The sequence below is a fragment of the Hippoglossus stenolepis genome, chromosome 1 (genome assembly GCF_022539355.2).
Source record: "Hippoglossus stenolepis isolate QCI-W04-F060 chromosome 1, HSTE1.2, whole genome shotgun sequence".
Lineage (NCBI taxonomy): Eukaryota > Metazoa > Chordata > Actinopteri > Pleuronectiformes > Pleuronectidae > Hippoglossus > Hippoglossus stenolepis.
The window spans coordinates 7,803,405-7,825,901 of record NC_061483.1 but is presented as its reverse complement, the minus strand read 5'-3'; the positions used below and the strand labels follow the sequence as shown (position 1 = coordinate 7,825,901).

Here is a 22,497-nt window from a genome sequence, read left to right as displayed (position 1 = left end):
TCACATGCATACGCGAACATGTACTCACACCGATGCTGACACACACATGCAGAATACCTAATGCCTATGTATAGACCGAGCAAACAAAGCAGTGAATAGGGGGCAATAAAGCTTCCCATAGAGATTAAGATGTTTGAAGGAATGTTAAGTTATTTGTTTTCCAAGGAAAAAAAAGCTACTTGAGGTTTGTGTTTGTTTGTTTTTTATGTAAAACAGACAAAGGAGTTTTTCGAGAATTTTTTCTGAATCAGTAGATATTTAAAAATACTTTTTTTGTTCAACTTTGACTCTTTTTATTAATGATCAGCTGCAGAAGTAAAAGCAGAACCTCTTCAGTCCAAACATTTCCACAACTGTGTTTTACCAAAGCTGGCCACAACTCTGCTGAAATGGTTTTTACTGGGCGCTCTTGCTGACTTGGGAGTTTGGGGGATGGGGTTTAACATAAGTGTGGGGGTGCAATACGGGGTCACACAGGAGGAAAACCGGGTTGGGGGGGGGGGTCGCTTTTTCTCTGCGGGCTCCAGGAAAGAAAGGAAGGAAGCCAGAGCGAAGCAGAGGAGCCCGGACCGACCGAGCAGAGAGGGATGGGGGAGAGAGCGGGACTGGAGCAGGGGCGCTGCTCATTGGTTGGCTGCAGCTCGCTCTCTCTGGATGGATTGACTTAGCACGGGTCAAATTACACCATTTGTCGTGCATTAGTTTGTTTTTCTCCCAGCCAGGAGAAGTTGATTCACTACGACGCGCACAATATTGTGTGTTTTTTTTTTCTTCCTGTGGATTACGGCAACAAATCAGGATACAAAACAAGCGATTCCAATGAGGTGAGTTCCCGTGGATGGACTTTAATGCGCCGCGTTACGCAGCGAAAGTGTTTTTCTTTTTTTGTGTCTGGGAAAGAAATATCTCTTCTGCCCACGTCGCTCTGCAAAACTGATGCTTGCAGAACAGAAATAGTTCAACTCCGGACTGTTATCTTTTGATTTGTAATTCAAATGCAGTTTTCTATCAATTCATTTCAAACCTGGCAGCGTTTCTCCATGTATCTGTGCAGCGCCTCTCCGCCGCGTAACAGAGAACAAACCAAATCCAAATACTCTGCTCCGCTCTTTATGTGTGAGGCACTTTATCCTCTCTTTGACTCTGTCGTAAATCTGTGTAGTGTTTCTACTAAAGTCGCATTATTAGAACGTGCATCCCACTGATAAATCCTCATTTATTTAACCAATACCCTGTTTGGATAAACGAGCGCAGAAAAGTGTAAAGCGCAACTGTGCGTAATTCTAGTATTTTTCCTTTATTCCGCCGGGTACGTGCTGTATCACGCTCCCCCTCGGTCCACACGCCCTCTGTTATTTTTATCCCGGGATTGAAATCAATGATTGTGCGTGAAGTCGGAGCGCGGGGAAGCGAGGATAGCCCGTCGTTAATGTTTATGTATTTTCCCCCCTTTCGTTTCCAAAGTTAGCAGTATAGTGGAAGGGGATGGTTCCTTGGTGTGTGTGTGTGTGTGTGTGTGTGTGAAAGAGAGAGAGGGAGGGAGGGAGGGGGCTGTGTGGTCGTGGCCAGAGCTTTGAAGATCAGTCATCAGAGCGCAGGGGCCCGGGGACGGAGGAAGAGCAGGCGGAATCCGAAATGCTCTTATGTGGCGAGCGGAGCTGAAATCTGTGCGCAACTGTGGATAAGAGAGAGCAAAGTGGGGTCCGGATGGAGAATGAAATAACAGGAATACACACGCTGGGTGTTTTCTCTTAAATGGATTACCAAAGGAATAATGTGACATGCGTTTGGATTGCCCAGTTCATGAGTGAAATTGGATACTCAAGGTAGGTGTCCTCGATTATTTGTTTAATTAATATATCGAGTGTTTTCAGGGCAAACTCACTCATTATTATTATTAACGTGGATCCAGGATGGAATTCAGGCTGTATCACTCCTGGCTGTTATTCCATCCGGGGAGCGACTTTCTAGTGATTACAGTCTATAAAAAGGGATCAGGTACTTATACGTGCTAAAGTAAAATGTAAATTATTTTTTACACGGATGGATCTGAAACGTGCATCATTAAAAAATAACCCACAGTAAAATCAGAGCCACGCCATATTAGTCCTCCAACGCACCTTGCACGCAGAGAAGTGTCCTTTACAGTTTCAGTCCCAACAGCTCATCTCTATTGTATTTGGTTCCCGAGTGGAGTTAAACGGTTCGCGAATTAAAGTGTTTGCATCTCCACAAAATCAACTTGGAAATAAAAACACCGTGCACAAGATGGGACGGAGCACGCGGCTAAATACAGTAATAAACAACAAAAGACGCACAGGATGCGCAGCTTGACTTAAAGGCTCCCGACTGATCCTCATCTATTTAATGTATTTCCCAATTTCATTATGGTTTTCTTCTGTTGCATAATGAATTGGAGAAGCGCTCGGAACCTTTTTTTATTTTTTATTTGGGGAGGCACATCAGCACGGAAACCCAGCCCTGTGGAGGCAGCTCAACGCAGCCCCATCACTGCTGTCACTCCACCGCTGTCCCCCGCGTCTTTGTTGTCTTTTGTATTAGTCCTACATGTGGACTAAAGGGACCTGAAAAGATTTACCACGGATAAAACTTGAATGCCTTCACGCCCCGGTCGACACAATGCGAGCATTAGAGCCCGGGCTGCTGCGTGGACTGCGTGCGTAAAAGAGGAGCGGAAGATCTCCAAGGAAAACTAGAAGAAACACAAGCGAATGAAAGAAAGGAAAGAGGATAATGAAGGAAGATGGATAAACATAATGGTTCATATGTTTAATAAGGAATGTGTGAATTTTCAGTCATTTTAGGATCTGTTCCATTTTAGTTTATAATTCAAAAAATGGCCAAATTAAGTAAATTATGAAAATAAAATAAAAATGTCCATGCTTAAGTTAACAGGATAGACCAACCCGATGTGCTAAATACATTTTTTTAATTGCAAGGTAAAAGTACACACTCTTATTAAACTCTTCGATTAATTGGTTAAAATACTGTCTCAAACCAGCTGCTTTACAAAGAGAAGGACACAAGTTAATTTATTTCAACATAAACTCCCATTTGTGTTGATTTTCCATAAAATCTGAAGTGCCTGATCTCCGTCACAGAGGAGAACGCTGACTTAGTAACTGAAACTACAAACTTAATAAATGGCCGGAGCGCCAAACTCCAGCCAGGTCCAACATCAGAACCAGCTTTGGGCTCATTGACAGCACAGCTGGCTGGTGCATCTCATTCCGCCTCACTGGCCGCAGGGTCAAAACTTAGCGACCAGAACGACCACCGTTAACCCCCACTTCAGCCAGCTGTAACCCCGGAACAACCACCATTAAACCATGCAGTGATCAGCGTTAACCCCTCTGCAGCCTTATGGTTTCCATAAAACCGCCGCCTCGAATCATATTGTTACATTCTCAACTGAGCTGAGTGATAAATGTTTGACCTTGTGCACATTTTGAGTCAAGATGTTTAGATAGTTTGTTCTGTTGAACCCCCCCCCCCCTTTTACGAGCCCCAGAGCAGCTCTCCTGAACGTAGGACCACTGACCGGGGGTGGGGTTCCATTGTGTTGACTTGCCCAAAGCCCCTTTTGTTTCCTGGTCACACCTGCAGCTCAGTCCCTTTGTGCTCCACTATAGCAGAACTACCGCTGAGCACAGCCATTCTCCCGTTTCACTCCTCCTCTTGTCAAGGTAGAGAAGAAAGGCAGGAAAGCAGATTTTGGGGTGGCACAGTCCTCTCCCTTCGGCCAAATCTCTGAAGCAACAAGTCCAACCGAGCCTCTCAGAAGTGATCCTTCAGGTTGGCGGTTATTACTGAAGTGGGGAAAGGGGTAGCAATCATTTCTGGGCCTGTGCGCTGGCTGCTCTAATCATCTGGCTGGCTCACTGTCCTATGTGGCTGAATCTTGATTACTTTCTCAGAGCCACAGTTGAGAGTTCAGACATATCCAGCTTTGGACGGACAAGTCGCGCATGCCTGCAGATGCATTTTGACGTGCATACATTCGCCGAGTGTGAGGAGTGAAGCGCCTGAAACCGAACCCCTGTGCTATCTGATTTCCTGCGCTGTTAGGTTTACAGCTCAGTATGGTGCTAGATGACAAGTCAAGCAGCCTCAAGCAGCAGCAGCCATTGTTCCGCTGGGATTACATCCACCCATCACATTCACACACAACTTACGAAACGTCACGCACCTCTGTTGTTTTGCCTTCCTTTTTATTAGCCCCAACTCCTGCAAAAAGACAAACCGTTCTGTGTGGAAGTGGAGGAGAGGTTACGGCTGACATGTGCCAGTGAAAGCACAGCTAAGAGGGAAATGTGTTAATCCGTCATCTTAAACTCGGAACACTAAATCTTCTGCTAGCGTTGAGCTGCAGACCCCCAGACCAGCAGAGACAGTATTTCAGCCGACCCCCTCCCCGTGTTTAACTCCATGGGCCTGAGCCAACAACATCAGCAGGGAAAGAGCGTGGTTGTAGGACATTGAAAAGCCTGTAATAACAGAGGTAGAGTGAGGCAAGGCTGAATGGCACCGAGTTGCGTGACAAGCCCAGCGTTTCTAGGCTTGTTGAGTCCTACATGCACACGCACACAGACAGACACACACACACACACTGGAGGGCAGGAACAAGAGAGTGCAAAGGAATAGTCAATAGAAAACACGCTGGGCTCACTAGAGATTGAGAAGTAATTTTAGATCGCTGACCTCTGAATGTCTTCTGTTCCTGTTTTACATTAAAGTTTCTGAGGAAAGCCTTCGCCTCCGCAGCGTGGCTATTACCATGCAAGGAATCATGGGAGATCAGAGCTGAGCCTCTGCCTGTGGTTGGACTGATTTTTCTCCTGAATTGTTTAGTGAAGGAGAATAGCAGGAATAAAGTGGTGTGAACGCGCGAGCTTATGAAGAGGCGATACAGAGCAGGACTCTAAACTCTGACAAGCGAGGAAATGATTTACTCGCGAACACGGCCAAGTTCAGGTTCGAAGCGCAGCCTGTATGATAGCACTATAGAATTGATATGCGAGCTGGGTTTATTTACCTTTCATAGCTCCCCCTTTTTTTCTTCTGTTGTTGTGCGTGAGGTATCTATTCCTGTCCCAGGCTTCTCCTCGAAAGTCAGCAATTTATTGCTTGGGTTTTAACACAGCACATTTCTTGGTGTGAGAGCATCTGAACCAGGTAATAAAAAGAAATAGCTGCTCTTTGCCGAGCAGCGCCATCACTTCTGGTTTAGATTAAGCTGCTGACAGTTGGTTTTGGATATAGATCTGCGAGACTGTGTGCATAGATTTGTCGATTGTTTGTGTCCAGACATTCATTTGTATCTGGATTAGAGTGTAGTGAGTCTGTGCTTCATTGACGTTTGCAGTTGCTGAAAGAGAAATCTTTCTATTCCGTCAAAACACCAAACCCGTAATTTAACTATTAAGCGGACTAATTAAGATGAAGTGCCTCCTCGTCCTGGCCTTGCATTAACTCAGCCATAATGACACTGCTCTTTCACAGGCCTCAGTATTCCACAGAAAACTGAGCAGCCATGATTACACACAGTTGATGACTAAAACACGCCAGGATTACTCTGATCCCATCTCACCACCACTTCCATTTTTTGGTGACACATCATCGTACAGTAACTGTTCAGACCTAAAGTGGGTTGTTAGTGCCCGTCTCGTAAAAAGGCTGCTCACTTTTCATCAGCCTGTCGATATAAACACTCCGTGGCCACGTCATGTGATGGATTATCCCTCTATATTTAGCTAAAATACCGTTTCTGTCGGCCAAGAACCGAGTTCTCTACTTCACAAGTGTGGTGGTTCTTCAGAAATCTTTAAACTCTTACGAGAACAAAAGCAAAAAATTCCCACTCGGGGCCACAGTGACGTGGTGAAGTCCACACACTGGCTTCGCTGGTCGCTGATGGGCCGCACTTCCTGTGTGGATCAATCAAAGCACTAATGGCTTGGCAGGCAGGGCTCTCAGACAGCACTGGAGCAGGTGTGCTTTGGGGCTAATTGAAAAACGAGTCGATACCATGTGTGTGTTTTTGCGCGCACACATGCTTCAGTCTTTGCATTACACCATTTGAAAGAGCGTTTATGTATGTGCAGCCATGTATGTGTGTGTGTGTGTGTGTGTGTGTGTCTGTGTGTATCCCACTGTGCTCCCAGCTAATCCATCCCTCAGCCTGTGTGACGTCTCCCAGTAAATTGTTTATATCCGTTCAGGCTTTGCCAGCATGAATAATTTGTTTGTCTCATAAATATTTCAACATACACCGATCATTAATATGCACATACACAGTCTGTCTTTAATGCACTTCTCAACACACTAACATTCACACTAAACCCCTGCCACTCCCACAATAAATTATTACCGACGTAGCCGCTGCTGTATCATGTCTGCAATCAGATGCGTTGCAAACTATTATCCACAAAAATGACAATGTCAAAACAACAGTGCGCGGCTGGGCCCCCCCGCCCCCAAACACAAAGACGAGTAAATCGCTGCAATAAAGCACAGTAGCCCCGAGGAGAGGCTGGAGCAATAACAGCCAACAGAGCGCTAATAGAAGTCAGCTAAGGTCAGAGCGGGGGCTGCACCAGTGATGGTGATGAGGTTGAAATGTGCTGATTAGTGTTGAGCCGGGCCCAAGACAAACCAATTGAAGCACAGATGTACAGACGCAGCAGGGCGGCCACGTCCCTCACAGAGTGGACATCCGCTGCATCCAACACTCACAGAGGAGCCCCGTCGGTCAGTTGGCTGACCTTCCCTGAGACAGCAGATGCAGGGAGAGGTGGAGGGGGAAGCCGCTAGGGCCACTGACAGTTCAGTCATCAATAAGCCAGAGAGCGCTTTCTTTGCATTTCACTAATTTGACGTGTAGCGACAAGAAAAGAAAAATCTGCTGCAGAACTTGTACTTTCATTGTTGTGAGTTGGACGATGACTTTGTATTTGACTCATAAGACCACAGCTTGCAGTAGGGGGAAATATGAAATGTTATACACGCTAACCAACAAGAATGCATTTTGTGTGTGCTCACAGGTAACAACTCCACCAGTGTGAAACAGGAAGTGTCGTCTGTGAGCAGCCATGGGCCAGAGAGCTGCGCTTCTGCTCAGTGAGCTGCTGCTGCTGCTGACAGCCTCACGCACTCTCCTCGCAGTCAGCTTCCCCGAGGACAGCACACCCCTCGATGTCGTCGACGCACACTGTGAGTGCACGCACGCAAATTAACTCAGCAGGCACGGAGAAGTAGAGACTAGGATAACGGCAACGTCGTTGAAAAAGTCAACAAGTGTCCTTTATGTGCCTCACGTATATTTGTATTTTGCTCCACAATATTTTCACTGAATTAAGACAAGTACCAACCTCCTACTTCTAGTCATATCAGCAGTTCAGACACTATCATGCCATATCCATAGTAATAAAATCAATCTGCTGTATGGCCAGTTGTACCATTAAGTAGAGTTCATTTTCATCTCTGTGATTTATTGGCAGAACGGAGAGATGTGCTGACATAGGCATTTGTTATCTAAAGCACAGTGACACACAGATATAATAATATGGAAAATACAGGAGATATTGGTACTGTACTCTGACTCATGACTGATTGCAAGGGGGATTTGTAGAAAAGCTCAAATGTGGCAAGAAGTGAGTGGGGCTTTCCCACGCAGCAGTGTCGGCTTTAACCATGAGTTTCCAATTAACTGTGTGTGTGTGTGTGTGTGTGTGCGATATCTTCACAGTTACACGGAAGTACCCTGTGTTCAGAGGCCGGCCCTCTGGCAACGAGTCGCAGCATCGCCTTGACTTTCAGCTGATGACCAAGATACAGGACACACTGTTCATCGCTGGCAGGTAAACTCAACACACACACACACACATCAATTATCTCCATCATCCTTTCTCTCTCTCTTGCTCTTTCACACATCCCCCACACCAATATACTCCGTCATTCCTTGGCAGGTAAACAGTGGCGTAAAGGGGGGGGTAAAAAGCTCTTAGTGTTATTGGATCTGTGGCTTCTAGGCCTGCGTCTGATGTATATAGGCAGCATTGATCCAGGAAAGAGGTCTATCATCCCGGCCTGACGCTCTGTCAGGGGTTTCTTGGCATCTTTACATGTCTTTTGGGTATTTATGGGCACTGGGATTAATCTGACCGCCAGCTCTAATAATGTTGCAGGAAATCACCTCGACATCTACAGTATAAAACTCCCAGCTCCCGAGCCGCCGCAATCACCGGCACATGTATCACTGTTGTCAGGTGGATCCTCCTATTGCCGGGTTGGGGCAGTCGATGTGTTCACTGAAAGGGAATCAAAATGCTTTTCTGTAGTTGTTGATAAAACCAGCTGACATAAGCGGAGCAATAAGTGACGTGTCATCGGAAAATGTATAGCAGTGCGGACATTCAGGTTTTTATGTAACGGCCATAAAAAAAACCTCTGCAACACATATTACAGATATTCAGATATAATTTTTTTCTAACCCAGGTTTTGGGAAAGAGAAGTTTAGTGTTTGTCGCTGTAAGAAAAGGCTGAAACCAATGTTATAAGGTCTTTAAATGGCAGCTACAGTTCAGAAAATATTCTCATAACGGCAAATAAATACCTAAAGTAGACAAACACGGCAAGTGAGCGGCTGAATCTGCAGCCTTTTCCTCTAATAATGTTGAAAGAACAGCTAATCCATAGAGGAAGGGTTTTTCAAAACAGAAGAGATTATCAGTAAACCCTGATTACAGTTTATATGAACATATTCCTGGTTGTGCTGTGTCACTAAGCTGTGTTGTGTTGTTGTTGTGTGTCCACAGAGATCAGGTGTACCTAGTCAGTCTGAGAGAATCCTACAGGAATGAGATCATTCCTTACCGGGTAAGATTCTCGCCACAAGCTGCTCTCTCAATCCACAAACAGTAAAAGGGCTCCATAGAAAATACAGAGCCATTCATCATTGAATGGACAGGTTGTAAAATGAGAAACTGGAAAAGGAAAGACTGTGCGTGTGTGTATATGTGTGTGTGCGCGCGCGTGTGTGTGTGTATGTGTGTGAGCGTGTGCAAGCCCATGTGTGTATTTCTGTGTGTGCCGAGCAAGTGTCTAATGCTCCATGCTGGTTCTTACAGAAGCTAACGTGGCGATCAGGCCAAGCTGACAGAGACATGTGTGCCGTCAAGGGAAAACACAGAGTACGTATAAAAAGAAAATCATTCACCTAATAGCTTCCGTTTCGTGTCCCACCGCACGGACAAAGAGCTGTGAACAGAGATGCTGGCTGCTTCTCAAAAACGCTGTTGCGTCTCTGTTTTTTTCAGGACGAGTGCCACAACTTCATAAAGGTGCTGGTTCCCAGAAACGACGACCTGGTGTTCATCTGCGGTACCAACGGCTTCAACCCCATGTGCAGATACTACAGGGTCAGTAGCCGGTGCCTTAAGCATTTTCATAAGTCAAAGTTTGGACACTGGAGATGTGCATAAAGGAACGCAAACAAAATCCGGACTCGTTTTGTGTTAATATCCTTAAGTAACGCAATCTTTATTTCCTTTTAAACACATACGACTTGACTCCATTTCATTGATTCATTTCTATGTGTGCTCATTTCCACGGCGTTTCTTGACAAACCTCCGTTAACGTGTGGGCGGCCGTTGTTTTCTCCTCAGCTGGATAACCTCGAGTTAGATGGAGAAGAGATCTATGGACTGGCACGGTGCCCGTTTGACTCCAGGCAAACCAACGTCGCTCTTTTCGCTGGTACGGGTCAAACACACACTCGCCCACACACACACACACACACACACACACACACACACACACACACACACACACACACACACACACACACACACACACACACACACACACACACACACACACACAGTCTTTCTGAAGAAAAACTGGTGTGTTCCTACTTACGCTCTCATTATCACCTCTGTGTCTTTGCCACAGTTAAACTGGGCCTGCAGCGATAACAACTCAGCCAATTAAGCCTTATAAAAGAGGAAGAGCAACAAAGCATTGAAGAGCAGTGAATCTGAGTTTTTGTTGACTCTGCTGCTTGTCGTTGTTCGTTTTTCAGAAGGGAAGCTGTACTCCGCCACCGTGGCTGACTTCCAGGCCAGTGACGCTGTCATCTATCGCAGTATGGGTGATGGATCGGCCTTGAGGACCATCAAATACGACTCCAAATGGCTGAAAGGTAAGCAAACGCCTCTCCATCGCTCTCAATCTTTAGTCTTGCTTTTTCTTGGGAGGTACACGTGTCGACCTGCCACCTAGCCTAATACGCACAGCGGCTTTGCATGGCGTGTGTGTGTGTACTTGGCTGTCAGAGCAGTATTTTGGAGTGATACACAGCGCTCCCGCCTTGCCAAGCTCCATGGGGATATGGCCTGTTCTCTCCCAGGCAATCTAGGTCACCCCTAGTCATATACAGCCTTGCACAAATCCCTGAAATATTCAACATGCACAGTGGTGGTGACGGTGCAGAAATCCACTTCAACTCTCTGCCTCTCTGTCTCTCTGTCTCTCCCTCAGAACCTCATTTCCTGCATGCAGCCGAGTATGGGAATTATGTGTACTTTTTCTACCGGGAGATCGCGGTGGAGCACAGCAATCTGGGCAAGGTGAGAGGACGTGCACTTGTCGTTCGTAATCTATTACATATTCCACACGGACGCAGCATGCAGGGCCTTTTATCTGAACCCCAAAAAAAGGCTTACACCTCCCTCAGTGCATGGATCTCTGCCACAAACGGCCCCAGTAGTAAAGGGGCCCATTCAGGCGACGACAATACGTCACATTAGAATACAGGAGAATTTTCAACAGCCTGCATTTGCTGGGAATATTCAGCTAATGTAATACCATTACACAGTGGGACGATTTGTGTCCGAGACACTGCGGACTGCCTGCTGAGGGCATTAGGATGTTCTGTGTTCGAGGCCAACTACAGATTTGAACGTGGCTCATCCCTCAGCTGGTCTGGCAGAGCTGCAGGAAGCCAGCATCCTCAGTCAGCCACCGGCTAATAAATATTTCAAACCTACTAATGCTGGGGCGACACCTGGCCTCTGATGGAGGTTTGCGTTGGTAAATTATTAAATCTGTCCCGGGCCAACTGCTGCACACACTTCATTTAGACTCAAGGCCTTGGTCACACACATGTGCCATCGAACATACAGTCACATGGGGCAGCATTAGGCATCTCAAGGCCATTTGTGTGTGTTCATCTTTTTTAAATCGAGCACTCCCGTCAGGGGGAAGCGTCTCCACACACAAAGTTAAATATGAGAGTGTGTGTTTTGCTAAGTCGTCTGTGCCGAGTTGCTACAGGATGGACAGATGCATTATTCAGCATGTTGAAGTGTTTTTAGCGATGTTCACTCAGCTGCTTTCCTCTTCCGCCCGCCTCTGTCTGCTCTTAAACCCCTGCTCCTCTCAGGTTGTGTATTCTCGCGTGGCCCGGATCTGTAAGAATGACGTCGGTGGGTCACAGCGAGTGCTAGAGAAGCACTGGACGTCTTTTGTGAAGGCGAGGCTGAACTGCTCTGTGCCGGGGGAGTCCTTCTTCTACTTCGACGTGCTCCAGTCCGTCACTGACATCATCGACATCAACGGGGTTCCCTCGGTGGTGGGTGTGTTCACCACACAGATGAACAGGTAAGCCACGGCCGCTGTTAGTTGCTGAATGAACAAGGACAGAATTTAGAAATTTTGAATTTGAAAATCAACATTTCTTTGTCTCCACAGTATCCCAGGGTCAGCAGTGTGTGCCTTCTCCATGGCCGACATAGAAAAAGTATTCTGGGGTCGGTTCAAAGAGCAGAAGACTCCTGATTCGGTGTGGACTGCATATCCGGAGGAGAAGCTTCCCAAACCGCGGTAAGGACGCAACATTTCTGTTCCTCTGAAAGAAAAAATTCAAAACTGTCTACAGCTGCACTGAGCCAAGACTCAGAAAGGGGCTTTAATCTGAAAATTCAGATTTTAAACACGGCTCTCTTTGACTTTCTTTGAGGTGGTGCCACTTGACTCTGCAGCTGTTTACCACCTGTCATGTTTCTCCCTTTTTAACCCCTCGTTGTCCAGGTCAAACCCAATGGAATCAAATCTTTCAGCAAAGGGACCCGGGTTATTAGCTTTGACCCGGCAAACACATTCACCATCTGCTGATGAATTAATTATTAATTTGGCATAATTAGACCCGTTGCATATTTAACCTGTTTACAGCCAGCACGTATATTTGTAGCCCTGCCCTGTGTCCCAAACACAAAGTCCACGACGCACCTCATTACCCCCGTAAATCATTGATGGAGGATAACCACGCATATGTATATTTTATGTTTCCAACTGAGGCCCTTTTTGTGATCCCAATAAGCACCTGCTCCCCCCCCACCCTCTTGTTGCACTTTTTCAATGCACGTTATTATGACTCTCTGGTGTGTGATAGTATGGGCTGATCTTTGACCTTTTGCCCTGTGTGTGTTTGTGCAACCTTCATCCCAGACCCGGGAGCTGTGCAGGTCATGGTCCAGCTGCGTCCTTTAAGAGCTCCATCGAGTTCCCGGACGACACCCTGCAGTTCATCAAGTCCCACCCCCTCATGGACACAGCTGTGCCTTCCATCGGGGACGAGCCTTGGTTCACCAAGACACGTGTCAGGTAAATAGACCAGATGAGTGTCCTGATGGAAATACCTGAGAGAAATAAACATGCATCTTTTTAATCATGAATACTAACACTACAAGGTCCCTTTTTCATCTAACAAAATTAGCCTAATTTACCCCAATGGTTCAGTGTTTATTAACTAGGAAAAAAAATCGAAGCTAGAATGACTCTCAGTGGCCCAACAATCCCCTTATGAAACCACATTTAATTTCAGAGTTTTTATTAGGATCTGCACTAAAATTAACACACTCTTTTCCACAAGATCCCAAATTAATCTCTGAGAAATCAACGAAAATGTTGAAAAACGCTCTTGCAACCATTAAAGTCAGTGAAAAAAATTAAAATACTGTATCTGCCCCCTGATCCAGATCTGCACCAACATTTTATGGATTGTTTATCGGGGTCATGCTCCATCTGTCCACACAATTTCCTGGAAATCGGTTGAGTAGTTGTTGCGTAATCCTGCTAACTAACAAACTGGATTACATTATAAATTCATAATTTATACATTTTATAACATAAATTGTAGAAAAGTTATAATCTGAGCAGTAAACAAGACTGAGAATCTGATCAATCTTTCGATGCAAACTCTCAACAATAAAGTTCAGTCAGTGTTTCGGTTCAGAACTCAAAAGCACTAAGGTTCAACACGTAGCTGCACATGATAGCTGAGCAATTAACCATACAGGACAATGATTTACTTGTACAATAATAAGCCCGTCTCACAATGTCCACTGGAGGTGATTAGAGAGCATGTTGATATCAAGCGCAATCGATGAAGTGATAAAAAGTTTGACCTTGAATTAAACGATCTCTCCTGTTCTGAATTGGAATTCGGTGAATAACACTTCCCCCCCCTGCTGTGTGTGAAGGTACAGGCTGACGTCGCTGGCTGTGGACAACGAAGCAGGGCCCCACAAGAACTACACGGTGGTGTTCATCGGGGCAGAGTCGGGTGTCGTCCTCAAGGTTTTGGCCAAGACCACCTCCTTGTCCCTGAATGACAGCCTGCTTCTGGAGGAGATAGACGTCTTCAACAGGGCAAAGTAGGAACACATGCCCTTTACCCTCTCTCTGTGTCGGCCTCTGTTCTCGTTTTCTCTTCCTTGTCTGTCCTCTGTCTGAGGAGTCAGCTACTCTCATATTGAAAGTTCATGCACATGCACAATCCACATTTCTTTTGTGCTTGGATATAAATTGGCACAGTTCTGTTTCTCAGAGGTTAAAATCTGCTTAAATTGTGAGAGAGAGAGAGAGAGAGACGCTTTTTGTGGCCCCTCCACTGAACAAGCGATTGAATCTGCCCGAGACTGAAACTGTAGCCAGACTTATCTGATAAACCTCTGATCATGTTTCTCTTTTCCCTTTCCAGGTGCCTGTCTAACCATGAAGACGACAAGCGTGTCCTCTCGCTGCATGTGGACAAAGACACACACAGCCTGTACGTGGCCTTTTCGAGCTGCGTCATCCGCATTCCCCTGAGTCGCTGTGAGAGACACACTTCCTGCCACAAGTAAGTGACACTCTGGCGTTAGTGGTTAGAATGTGGTCGGTGTGGTCGGTCATAGGGTTGTGTCATAAAGAGGATGAAAACAGACCTTGTGGTTAATGTTCAATCAGAAACAAATGATTATACTGCACCTTCCAGAATGATTAAACCTGACTTTATCATGGTGTGCGTGTGTGTGTATCCAGGTCCTGCATTGCATCAAGGGATCCTTATTGTGGCTGGAAATCTCCCGGAGCTTGTGAGAGGATACTGCCTGGTGTTTTGTAAGTTCACGTCCCAGCTGCAATATGAAGTGCAAATATCACAGATGAGAAAATGAGATAATGCATTTCTTGTTTTGTGTGTGGGGGGGGTGGATAAATCTCTCTGCTTACGCGTCTCGTTCTGCTTCTTCTTCTCTTTACAGGACCGGATATGAGCAGGACGTTGAACTTGGAAACACTGCTCACCTGGGAGACTGTCACGGTACGAGTCTCATCTCCATGCCGTCTCATCCTCAGACACATGCTTACAAACACACACACACACACACACAGATATACACACACATTTACACAAGTGAAACACAAACTCATTGCCACATACACCATGAGCCTGTACACTCACACCAGTAACCACTCCAGTAACTTGCCCCGACATGAGTCTATGTGCAGTATTAACACACACATCTACATGCAGTACATGGCCACCTGTAACTAATGCTGCCTGCTGGGGCGGAAAACATGGACATGTACAATCGAGGGTCATGCTCAGCTGGTGCAAAAGGCAGACGTGTTCGGATCACTCACGGCCAGAAAATGGGCCTTTACCGGTTTTCCTTTCAAACATCCGCCCCTCCGTTTGTACCAACTGAACATGACCCAGGCTGAACCTCAGTATTGATCCGAACCAGAGGGCTTCCAGAGCCTCCAGAGAAAAGGACACTGTCAGCGAGTGCTTTATATCTTTATTGTTAAACCCAGTAAACTGCACTCTCGGTGTCTCTTTGGGATTTTACTTTATTTGATTTTTAGATTTAACTTCTGAATTCCCTTATACTGATTTCTTGTCCTTTTTAATTCTTTTAGCGTTTTTGGGCTCTACTTCAGCGCCAGATTACAAATCATTTGGCGACCCTACCTCTGGTTAGTTTGATCTTTTACTCAAATGGTTTCTTTCCTTGAGTTCAGCATCTCCAACCCTGTCTCTCTCCACCGCTGCCTCCATTCATCTTTTCTCACCAAACACCTCTTGGAATGCTTAACACCACCTGCTTCATTTTCATCGTCACAAGTGACCACTCCTTCAGGCAACGTCGGCGCTCTATCTCAGCACAGATTCACTTCCTCTTCTTCACTCATCACTTCCTCCTCCCTCTTGCATGCCCAACCAACACCCCTCCGCATCCTTACTGTCGTGTACCAACACCTCCTCTCGGTATCCCCTTCTTTTCCCCATTCAAAACTGTAAATAAAACACAAAAATGTACTTTCATTGGTCTGTGAATGTCAAAACAGCATTTTGTTAAACCATGATAACGTTTATTCATTATTTGTTTGGACACTAACCTTAAAAAATGACACGCTGCTCATGGCCTACTAACTGGGATGATAACAGTATGCTTTACCCACGTCCACACGGTTTGTTAACAATTTGTTTGTCACCACAGACATGGAGTTTTCATCTACGCCAGTCACTGTCCAGCCCAGTGTGCCCATACACCCCCCACTACTCATACCCACTCAGAGCCCCAGCCCTGGGCCTGGTCCAGAGCTCTACGGCTCAGGCTTTGTGCTGCAGGATGACCCAGCCACCTCCCATTCTTTAGACTCTATCCCAGGGGGCCAAGAGGGTAAGGCCCACAGGGAGGCAGCCAGCACGCTGCATTGAGCCCGATCTGATAGCTGCCCGAATTCTCTCTTAAGGCACACGAATGTGAATCCACACTTGTACATATGCAGAGAATCACATGAACAGTGGCAGCTATTTAGGATTTTCATTTTATCATGAACATTTTTCATTAAGTGTTTATGTTCATACATAATTTATGTTTCCATATTTTCATGTTACTTTTGTTTTCTCTCATTTAAGTTGTAATTTTCCTATGTTCAGTCTTACTTCATTTTAGATAATTTATTTCCAGTCACTGTTTTCATGTTGTTTCTTTACAATCCTTTGTTTGGATTTACATTCTGTCTCTGCCGGTGCATATATTTGTCATCTAACTTTAGATATAGTAACTGTCTACTGGCACATCACTGACTGGGCCTGCTCTGCCACATCACTGTTGTGGCCGCACAGTAGATGACTAACTCTTTCAATGTCTGTGGTCACTAACAAACTTTCCGTAGAGCAGCAGCTATCTCAACACCTGGAAGAAAAACTCTCGTCTCTCTTTACTCCAACAATCTTCATTCTGGTTGATCGCTTGATTTGGCTCTTTATCTCTTTAAGAGTGCACTCCTAACCCTGTAGTACCAGTTAGAACGCATGACAAAATGCCCCTAGGGAACGTTTATTACATTAATTCTTCCCCTCTAAACTAACATAGCATTGCCTCTTATAGCTGGTGAAATGGATGTGGGTACCTAACAACTTCTGCCAATTTTAACCATATTTCTCTTGGATAGCAATGTGTCCGTATTTATGGAATTTGGTTGCGGCTACCCTGTAGATAAAAAAGCAGAAACAGATGCATGGTTGGGGTCGCACTCAAACATGCACATTTCTGCTCTTGAATGGGGAAGGACGCTTCACTGAGCACTTTACTCTTGTCACCAGGGGGTTAACCAATGCTTCAATGTTTTGTAGGTGTGTGGGATAACCAAGCAGGTGAGACCAACCAGATGGTCCACATGAACATCCTCATCACCTGCGTGTTTGCAGCTTTTCTCATGGGCGCTCTCCTAGCTGGTTTGATTGTCTTCTGCTACCGAGACTCATTCCTCCGTAAGCCGAGACACGTCCACAAGGACACAGAGTCGGCACCATCCTGCTCTGACTCCACTGGAAGCTTCATCAAGCTCAATGGCCTCTTTGACAGTCCAGTAAAGGTACAGCCATAAAAACAGCTCCAGTGCTTTATGAAAGTCTGAATGGAACAAGAAGTGAATCTGTGTCTAATCTTTTTCTTTCTGATTTTATTGCAACGTTTTTAGGAATACCAAACCAGCATTGAGTCCCCCAAGCTGTACAGCAATCTGCTGAGCAATGGCAAAGACCTGAATTCGCCCAACGGTGATACCAAGACCATGATCCTGCGGGAAAGCTGTCAGCCCCCTGAGCTTGCTGCCCTGCCTACGCCGGAGTCCACCCCTGTGCTTCAGCAGAAAGGCCTCCAGCCCATCAACAACCAGTGGGAGAGGGCTCAGGGCAAGGTCAGTGGGCCCTGTAAGGAGTCCAACTCATCAGCAGCAGCAAAGAGTCCTCAGTTCCTTCTTTCCTCTCCTGCTCCTCCAAACGCCAACGCCAACCCCCACAACCCTCACCTTGCCCTAGGACACTCCCACATCCCGAGTGCAGTTGTTTTACCCAATGCCACACATGACCACCCAAACCTTGAGGTGGTCATGTGTGGTGATGATACACTCCCACATTCCTCTGAAAAGAAACCGAAGAACCCAGATTCCAGGGGAAGTAGGAAGGAGCAGAAGAGGTCGGTGGATGCCAGAAATACTCTAAATGACCTTTTAAAACACCTCAATGACTCTGTGGCCAACCCCAAGGCCATTCTTCAAGAGGGATCAGGGCCTCGCCCGAGACAGCATCTCACACTGGAGCCCATGGAGGAGCTGACTGAATTACCCCCCAGGGTGCCCAGCCGTGAGGCTTCCCTGTACTCTCCCTCCTCCTCCCTACCGAGGCACAGCCCCACTAAGAGGGTTGATGTCCCCATGCCCACCACCCCCACCACACCAACAGGTAGCCTGAGCATGGGGGGCACTCTGGAGCGGCAAAGAGGGGGGTACCAGCTCCACCGGAGTGCGTCTCATAGGCAGTCCTTATCCACCTCACCAAATGGGGTAACCATGGGAGTGTCTTTGTCTCGCCAACACAGTATGAACAGAGGTGGTTATATGCCCCCAACACCCCCCTCCAGACTTGACTCTCATAGTGGAATGATGGCGGCAGGACTGCACTCCCCTCACCCGTCCTCTATGTCACGACAGAGCAACTACAGTGGGCATGGCTCGCTCCCTCGCACAGGGCTTAAACGGACCCCATCGCTAAAGCCAGATGTGCCCCCCAAACCCAACGGGTTTTCACCACAGAGTCCACAGATGCGAGTTGTCAATAAGTACAGTTATTAAAATAGCATGAACACTTCTCAGTGAGCTGTTGGCCTTGACCGTAGAGCTTTGAGCCCTAAGGGCTTGGGGGGGCTATCGATGGGGTAGGGCCGAGTGTGTGTTTGTGTATTGACTTGAGGTGTGTTTCCCCTTTAAATGATATGCACAGTCACTCACACTAAAAAGGGAAAATCACATGTGGCCAAAGATACTCCTTGGGGCTTTTCTGCTCCCTACGCCTCCATCTCCCTCAGTTGTCACGGTAGCCACAAAGATATGAATAGTGGACAGTGGTGAACCTGCTGCTCCCCATTGTATCTTCGCTTGGGTGTCGACCGGTCCCAGTTAGGTACAAGGTTTAGGACGCCAGCAGGGCCTGCTACAGTGTCTGTGTGTGTGGTACCAGGTCCAAACAGTGGAATACTTGAAGAATGGGTGTCATTTGTCACTGCCATTGAGCACTGTCTTCCCACTAATGTGAACTGAACAGAGAGGAGAGGTAGACCATGCCTTTGTTAGTAGGATACCTGGGGCAGAGGAGAGGAAAATCAATTATCGTGGGGTTCGTGTTGCTTGAGATACACATGACCACAAACAGCTGAATCAGGCAGCAACCAACGAACAAAGGAAGAGTGAAGATGTATGCATTTGTGTGTGTGTGTTGACTGGAAAGCAGGCTTATATAAAGCCAGCACACACATTAGGCCTTCACACTTGGTAAATCTAGAGTGTTGCTACATGCCAGAGGATGCACCTTAAGACCTGTAAAAGACCCAAGTCACTGTCTTTCATTTCAACAGCTTTTTTTTGGTCATATTTGAACCCAAATGAAGCAAGCCTAAACCATATGTGTTCGTGTCACTCCATGGGGTTTGGGTTAAGTTGGGACATTGACGCGAACTCACTGGGAAATTTTAGTACATGTGCTGCTATTTTAGACATAGGTGGTTTGTCTTTGATGCATTTGTTTTCTCGACCAGACTGGGGTAGCCCCTGGTATGAGTGTGCACATCTGCTACTGTGTGTGTGTGAGCGTGTGTGTTGTACTGCAGACAGAGGCCAAGTGAAACAGTTTTTGGCAACCAAACGCACTGTTAAAGCTGATACGTGAGAAAAATGCTTCTCTCCTGGACTGAAAGCTCCACTGCCCCGTTTGGGAGTTATACTGGTGGTTCCAGAGACGTCTTTATGTAGCTTAAGTGTTAATAAAAAAAAATACATTTCACATCTCGCTCTGTAAAAGAATTTCGAACAAAATGATTTGCCTTTCTCATGTTTTGCCGTTTTATTTAAAGAATGAAACTAAAGCAACACCAATGGTTTAGCTCATGTGTATGAATTCAACATTTCAGTGCACTTCTGCTGTATTGAAACATTTGTGTCCTCTAGTAGGGGAGCACTATAATTTCCCTCCTGCATAAATCCTATTACGGATATATTAAACTGACTCTAGAACAATACATGGATGTAACACCTCTGTCATCTGTCGTGCCGTGTTCCCTGTGCAGCTTCCCTGCGAGTGGCCAGTGTACAATCAACACAACATTTTACCAATGTGTCCAAATGAGTCATGCTGGGAATGACAAAGATCCTGTAAATACTTAAATACTATAAATAAGGATTATAAATATTTTTAGGCAAGTGAACCTGATTCTGTGCATTGTGTGCCTTATTCACAAAATGAACTACTACAGTATATAATATTGGCAATGTCAATTGGTCCTCTGTATGTTATTGTCATATACTATATAAAGATTTTTTTATACAATTGAAATTCAGCCGGACGTGTGTTGGGAAGTCGCGACCGAATCCGACGTGATGTGGAGACAAATTGACAAACGGACCACAAGCGGGTGGTCGTCACACAAAAGGACGAGTCAAAAAAAAGCATTTGGGGTATAAATCAGTTTCTTTCTCTATTACTGCTGGTGTTGAAAAGAGCGATGTTAGTCCACCACACAGAGGTGCCATGCAGTGAATGTATTTTCTTGACAGTGGGATGTAGGGTGGTTCGATCTCGCACTGTGGAGCAGTCGGCTCAATGCTGCACACATCCTGCCCACAGCCAATGTATTAACACAGTGTTCACATGAAAGTCCGTCTGTTGGCACGGGGGGGCGGTCACGCAGAATCTGTAAATCCACCGGGATTGCGGTGGCAGGAGTCGTTTCTATTGGCCAGTAAGGACGACCGAGGGATCATTTCCCCTCGGCGTCGGGTACATTCTTTGGGTGACATCTGCAATCCCATCCCAGTGTCAGTTGCCTGTTTAGCCCAAAGCCACTTTTTGTTTACAAGTGATGATTGTATGTAAAGATTCTTCGCCTGTCATCTGACCAGTGTTTTGGGCTCTTTTCTACTCCGCACACGCACATTGACATCACACACACACACACACACACTCAACACACACTGCTCAACTGCCTTGTACATTGCAATATGAACTGGGTCTTTCTGTTGCAATCTAAATTGAAGCCTTTATATTTCAGTCTGAGCTCTGTGTACGTGGAGATGAACCGGATTTTTGTCATGTAACGTTGATTTACATACTGTGCAACATGGTGATGCAAGGCCAGCTGTATATATATATCTGATCTCCAGAGTATTTGAGCATGTAGATAGGTTGTAAAGTTGTACTGTGAATGTGTAAATAATAATGATGGTCTTTGTTTCATGATATTTTTTGTTGATTTTTTTAACACAGCATGTATAGTTGAAATAAAACATTACTGCACAGAAACAGGTCTTGAGAGTTTTTTAATGTGAAGGACGATGGAATGGGTTTTAAAAGGGTTTCTCTGGATGTAGCGTCGTGTGTTTCTGGTGCGAGAGCGTAGCGGAGAGCTGAATCCCATGTTAGTGCTTTGAATCCATCTTAGGGACATGCACTGTATTCAGTACTTGTTGGTCAAACGTATGTGTCCTCGCTGAGCTTGGTGAGCGAGGTATCAGACATTAAGAGTCTGCCGAATGATTGAGGGCTTCAGGCTATTTTTAGAGCGGGGTTGTTTTGAAGTTTGAGGGCCAGCCCAGAGTCAACCACTCCAGATAGCACGTGGGAAAGTTTCCAAAGTAGTATGTTCCTCTAGACACCAAACATCTGGACTTACCACTGCTCAGGGCACAAGATCTAAGCCACCAATAAGCTGCGGCTGAATGCACACACTTGTATACAGAGCACTTAGATGCATGTAGCTTACACTCCAGTGCAAGATGTTGTGCACAGATACGGCCGTGATTAAGATCGGCTGTCAACAACAAAGCATAAAAGAGCAACAGCTGGATGGAGGATAATTACTTTCCGTGTGGTTCCGATAAACAGAAAGGAGAACGATTGCCTTCTCATGCACATACGATCACTGTGCAGCACATATGCTTCATGTGGGGTAGAACTGAACTCCCGATTTAGGTCCCATAAATACACAGGCACGCAGAACAATAAAATGTGAAAACAGGATTTATTGTTAAAAACGAGAAAAGGACGGATCAGACCAACTTGTTTCAAATCATAAACACGGGATGTCGCGGCGGCTTAGCGGGCTGCAGAACCCAGACCGCATTACAGCAACATCTTCCAGTGTGAATCCAGTTGTGGACCTTTGATGCATGTCATCCCCCCCGAGCACACATTTCCTGCATGTCTCCTCACTGTTTACTATCAAATAAAGCACAATCTTAAAAATAGAATAGCACTCAGAAGCGTGCAGACCCCCCACCAAGGCACGACAGTCCCCTTATAAATCATGAATATTTTATTTTCATTTGGATCTGCATCAAACTGCACACACTCAGATATCAGTCCTCTAAACGTGCCACAAGTTGCATTAATTATCAATCAATCAAATCAAATTTTATTTGTAGAGCTCAACTAATCACAGGGGGAATCAAACGTAGAAACCTCAGAGAGCCACATGTGAGCGATCTCTCTCCCGGACAGAAGTGCAATAGATGCTGCGTGTAGCTGAACACGTCGACAAAATTACAGTATTTACAAGATTGATCAGAAGAAACAGTTTGTAACAAAATGGA

At 45.8% G+C, this 22,497-nt stretch overlaps 1 protein-coding gene across 6 annotated transcripts; it reads left to right on the top strand.

Moving 5' to 3' along the window:
- The first annotated feature begins 682 nt into the window (after window positions 1-682).
- sema6dl (sema domain, transmembrane domain (TM), and cytoplasmic domain, (semaphorin) 6D, like) lies at window positions 683-21,208 on the top strand. Of its 6 annotated transcripts, none has more exons than XM_035164815.2 (20): window positions 683-824; window positions 7,065-7,233; window positions 7,769-7,880; window positions 8,838-8,898; window positions 9,150-9,212; window positions 9,339-9,440; window positions 9,687-9,777; window positions 10,103-10,222; window positions 10,561-10,649; window positions 11,465-11,682; window positions 11,773-11,904; window positions 12,529-12,684; window positions 13,563-13,736; window positions 14,063-14,203; window positions 14,386-14,463; window positions 14,607-14,665; window positions 15,268-15,324; window positions 15,849-16,031; window positions 16,991-17,232; window positions 17,338-21,208. In XM_035164815.2, exons 2-20 carry the CDS (start codon window positions 7,113-7,115, stop codon window positions 18,487-18,489), a joined length of 3,351 nt encoding a protein of 1,116 aa, XP_035020706.2. In that variant the 5' UTR covers window positions 683-824; window positions 7,065-7,112; the 3' UTR covers window positions 18,490-21,208. The 6 variants fall into 6 exon arrangements, with proteins under 6 accessions (XP_035020706.2, XP_035020722.2, XP_035020730.2 ...); XM_035164822.2 differs by lacking the exon at window positions 683-824 and adding an exon at window positions 1,585-1,826; XM_035164831.2 differs by lacking the exon at window positions 15,268-15,324.
- The last annotated feature ends 1,289 nt before the right edge of the window (window positions 21,209-22,497 follow it).

Bases quoted from the DNA above. Each gene is read 5' to 3' on its own strand.
- sema6dl (XM_035164815.2), top strand. From the start codon at position 7,113: ATGGGCCAGAGAGCTGCGCTTCTGCTCAGTGAGCTGCTGCTGCTGCTG. The intron at 9,213-9,338 runs GTACGTATAAAA...TGTTTTTTTCAG, and splicing joins CCGTCAAGGGAAAACACAGA to GACGAGTGCCACAACTTCAT. The intron at 9,778-10,102 runs GTACGGGTCAAA...TTCGTTTTTCAG, and splicing joins CAACGTCGCTCTTTTCGCTG to AAGGGAAGCTGTACTCCGCC.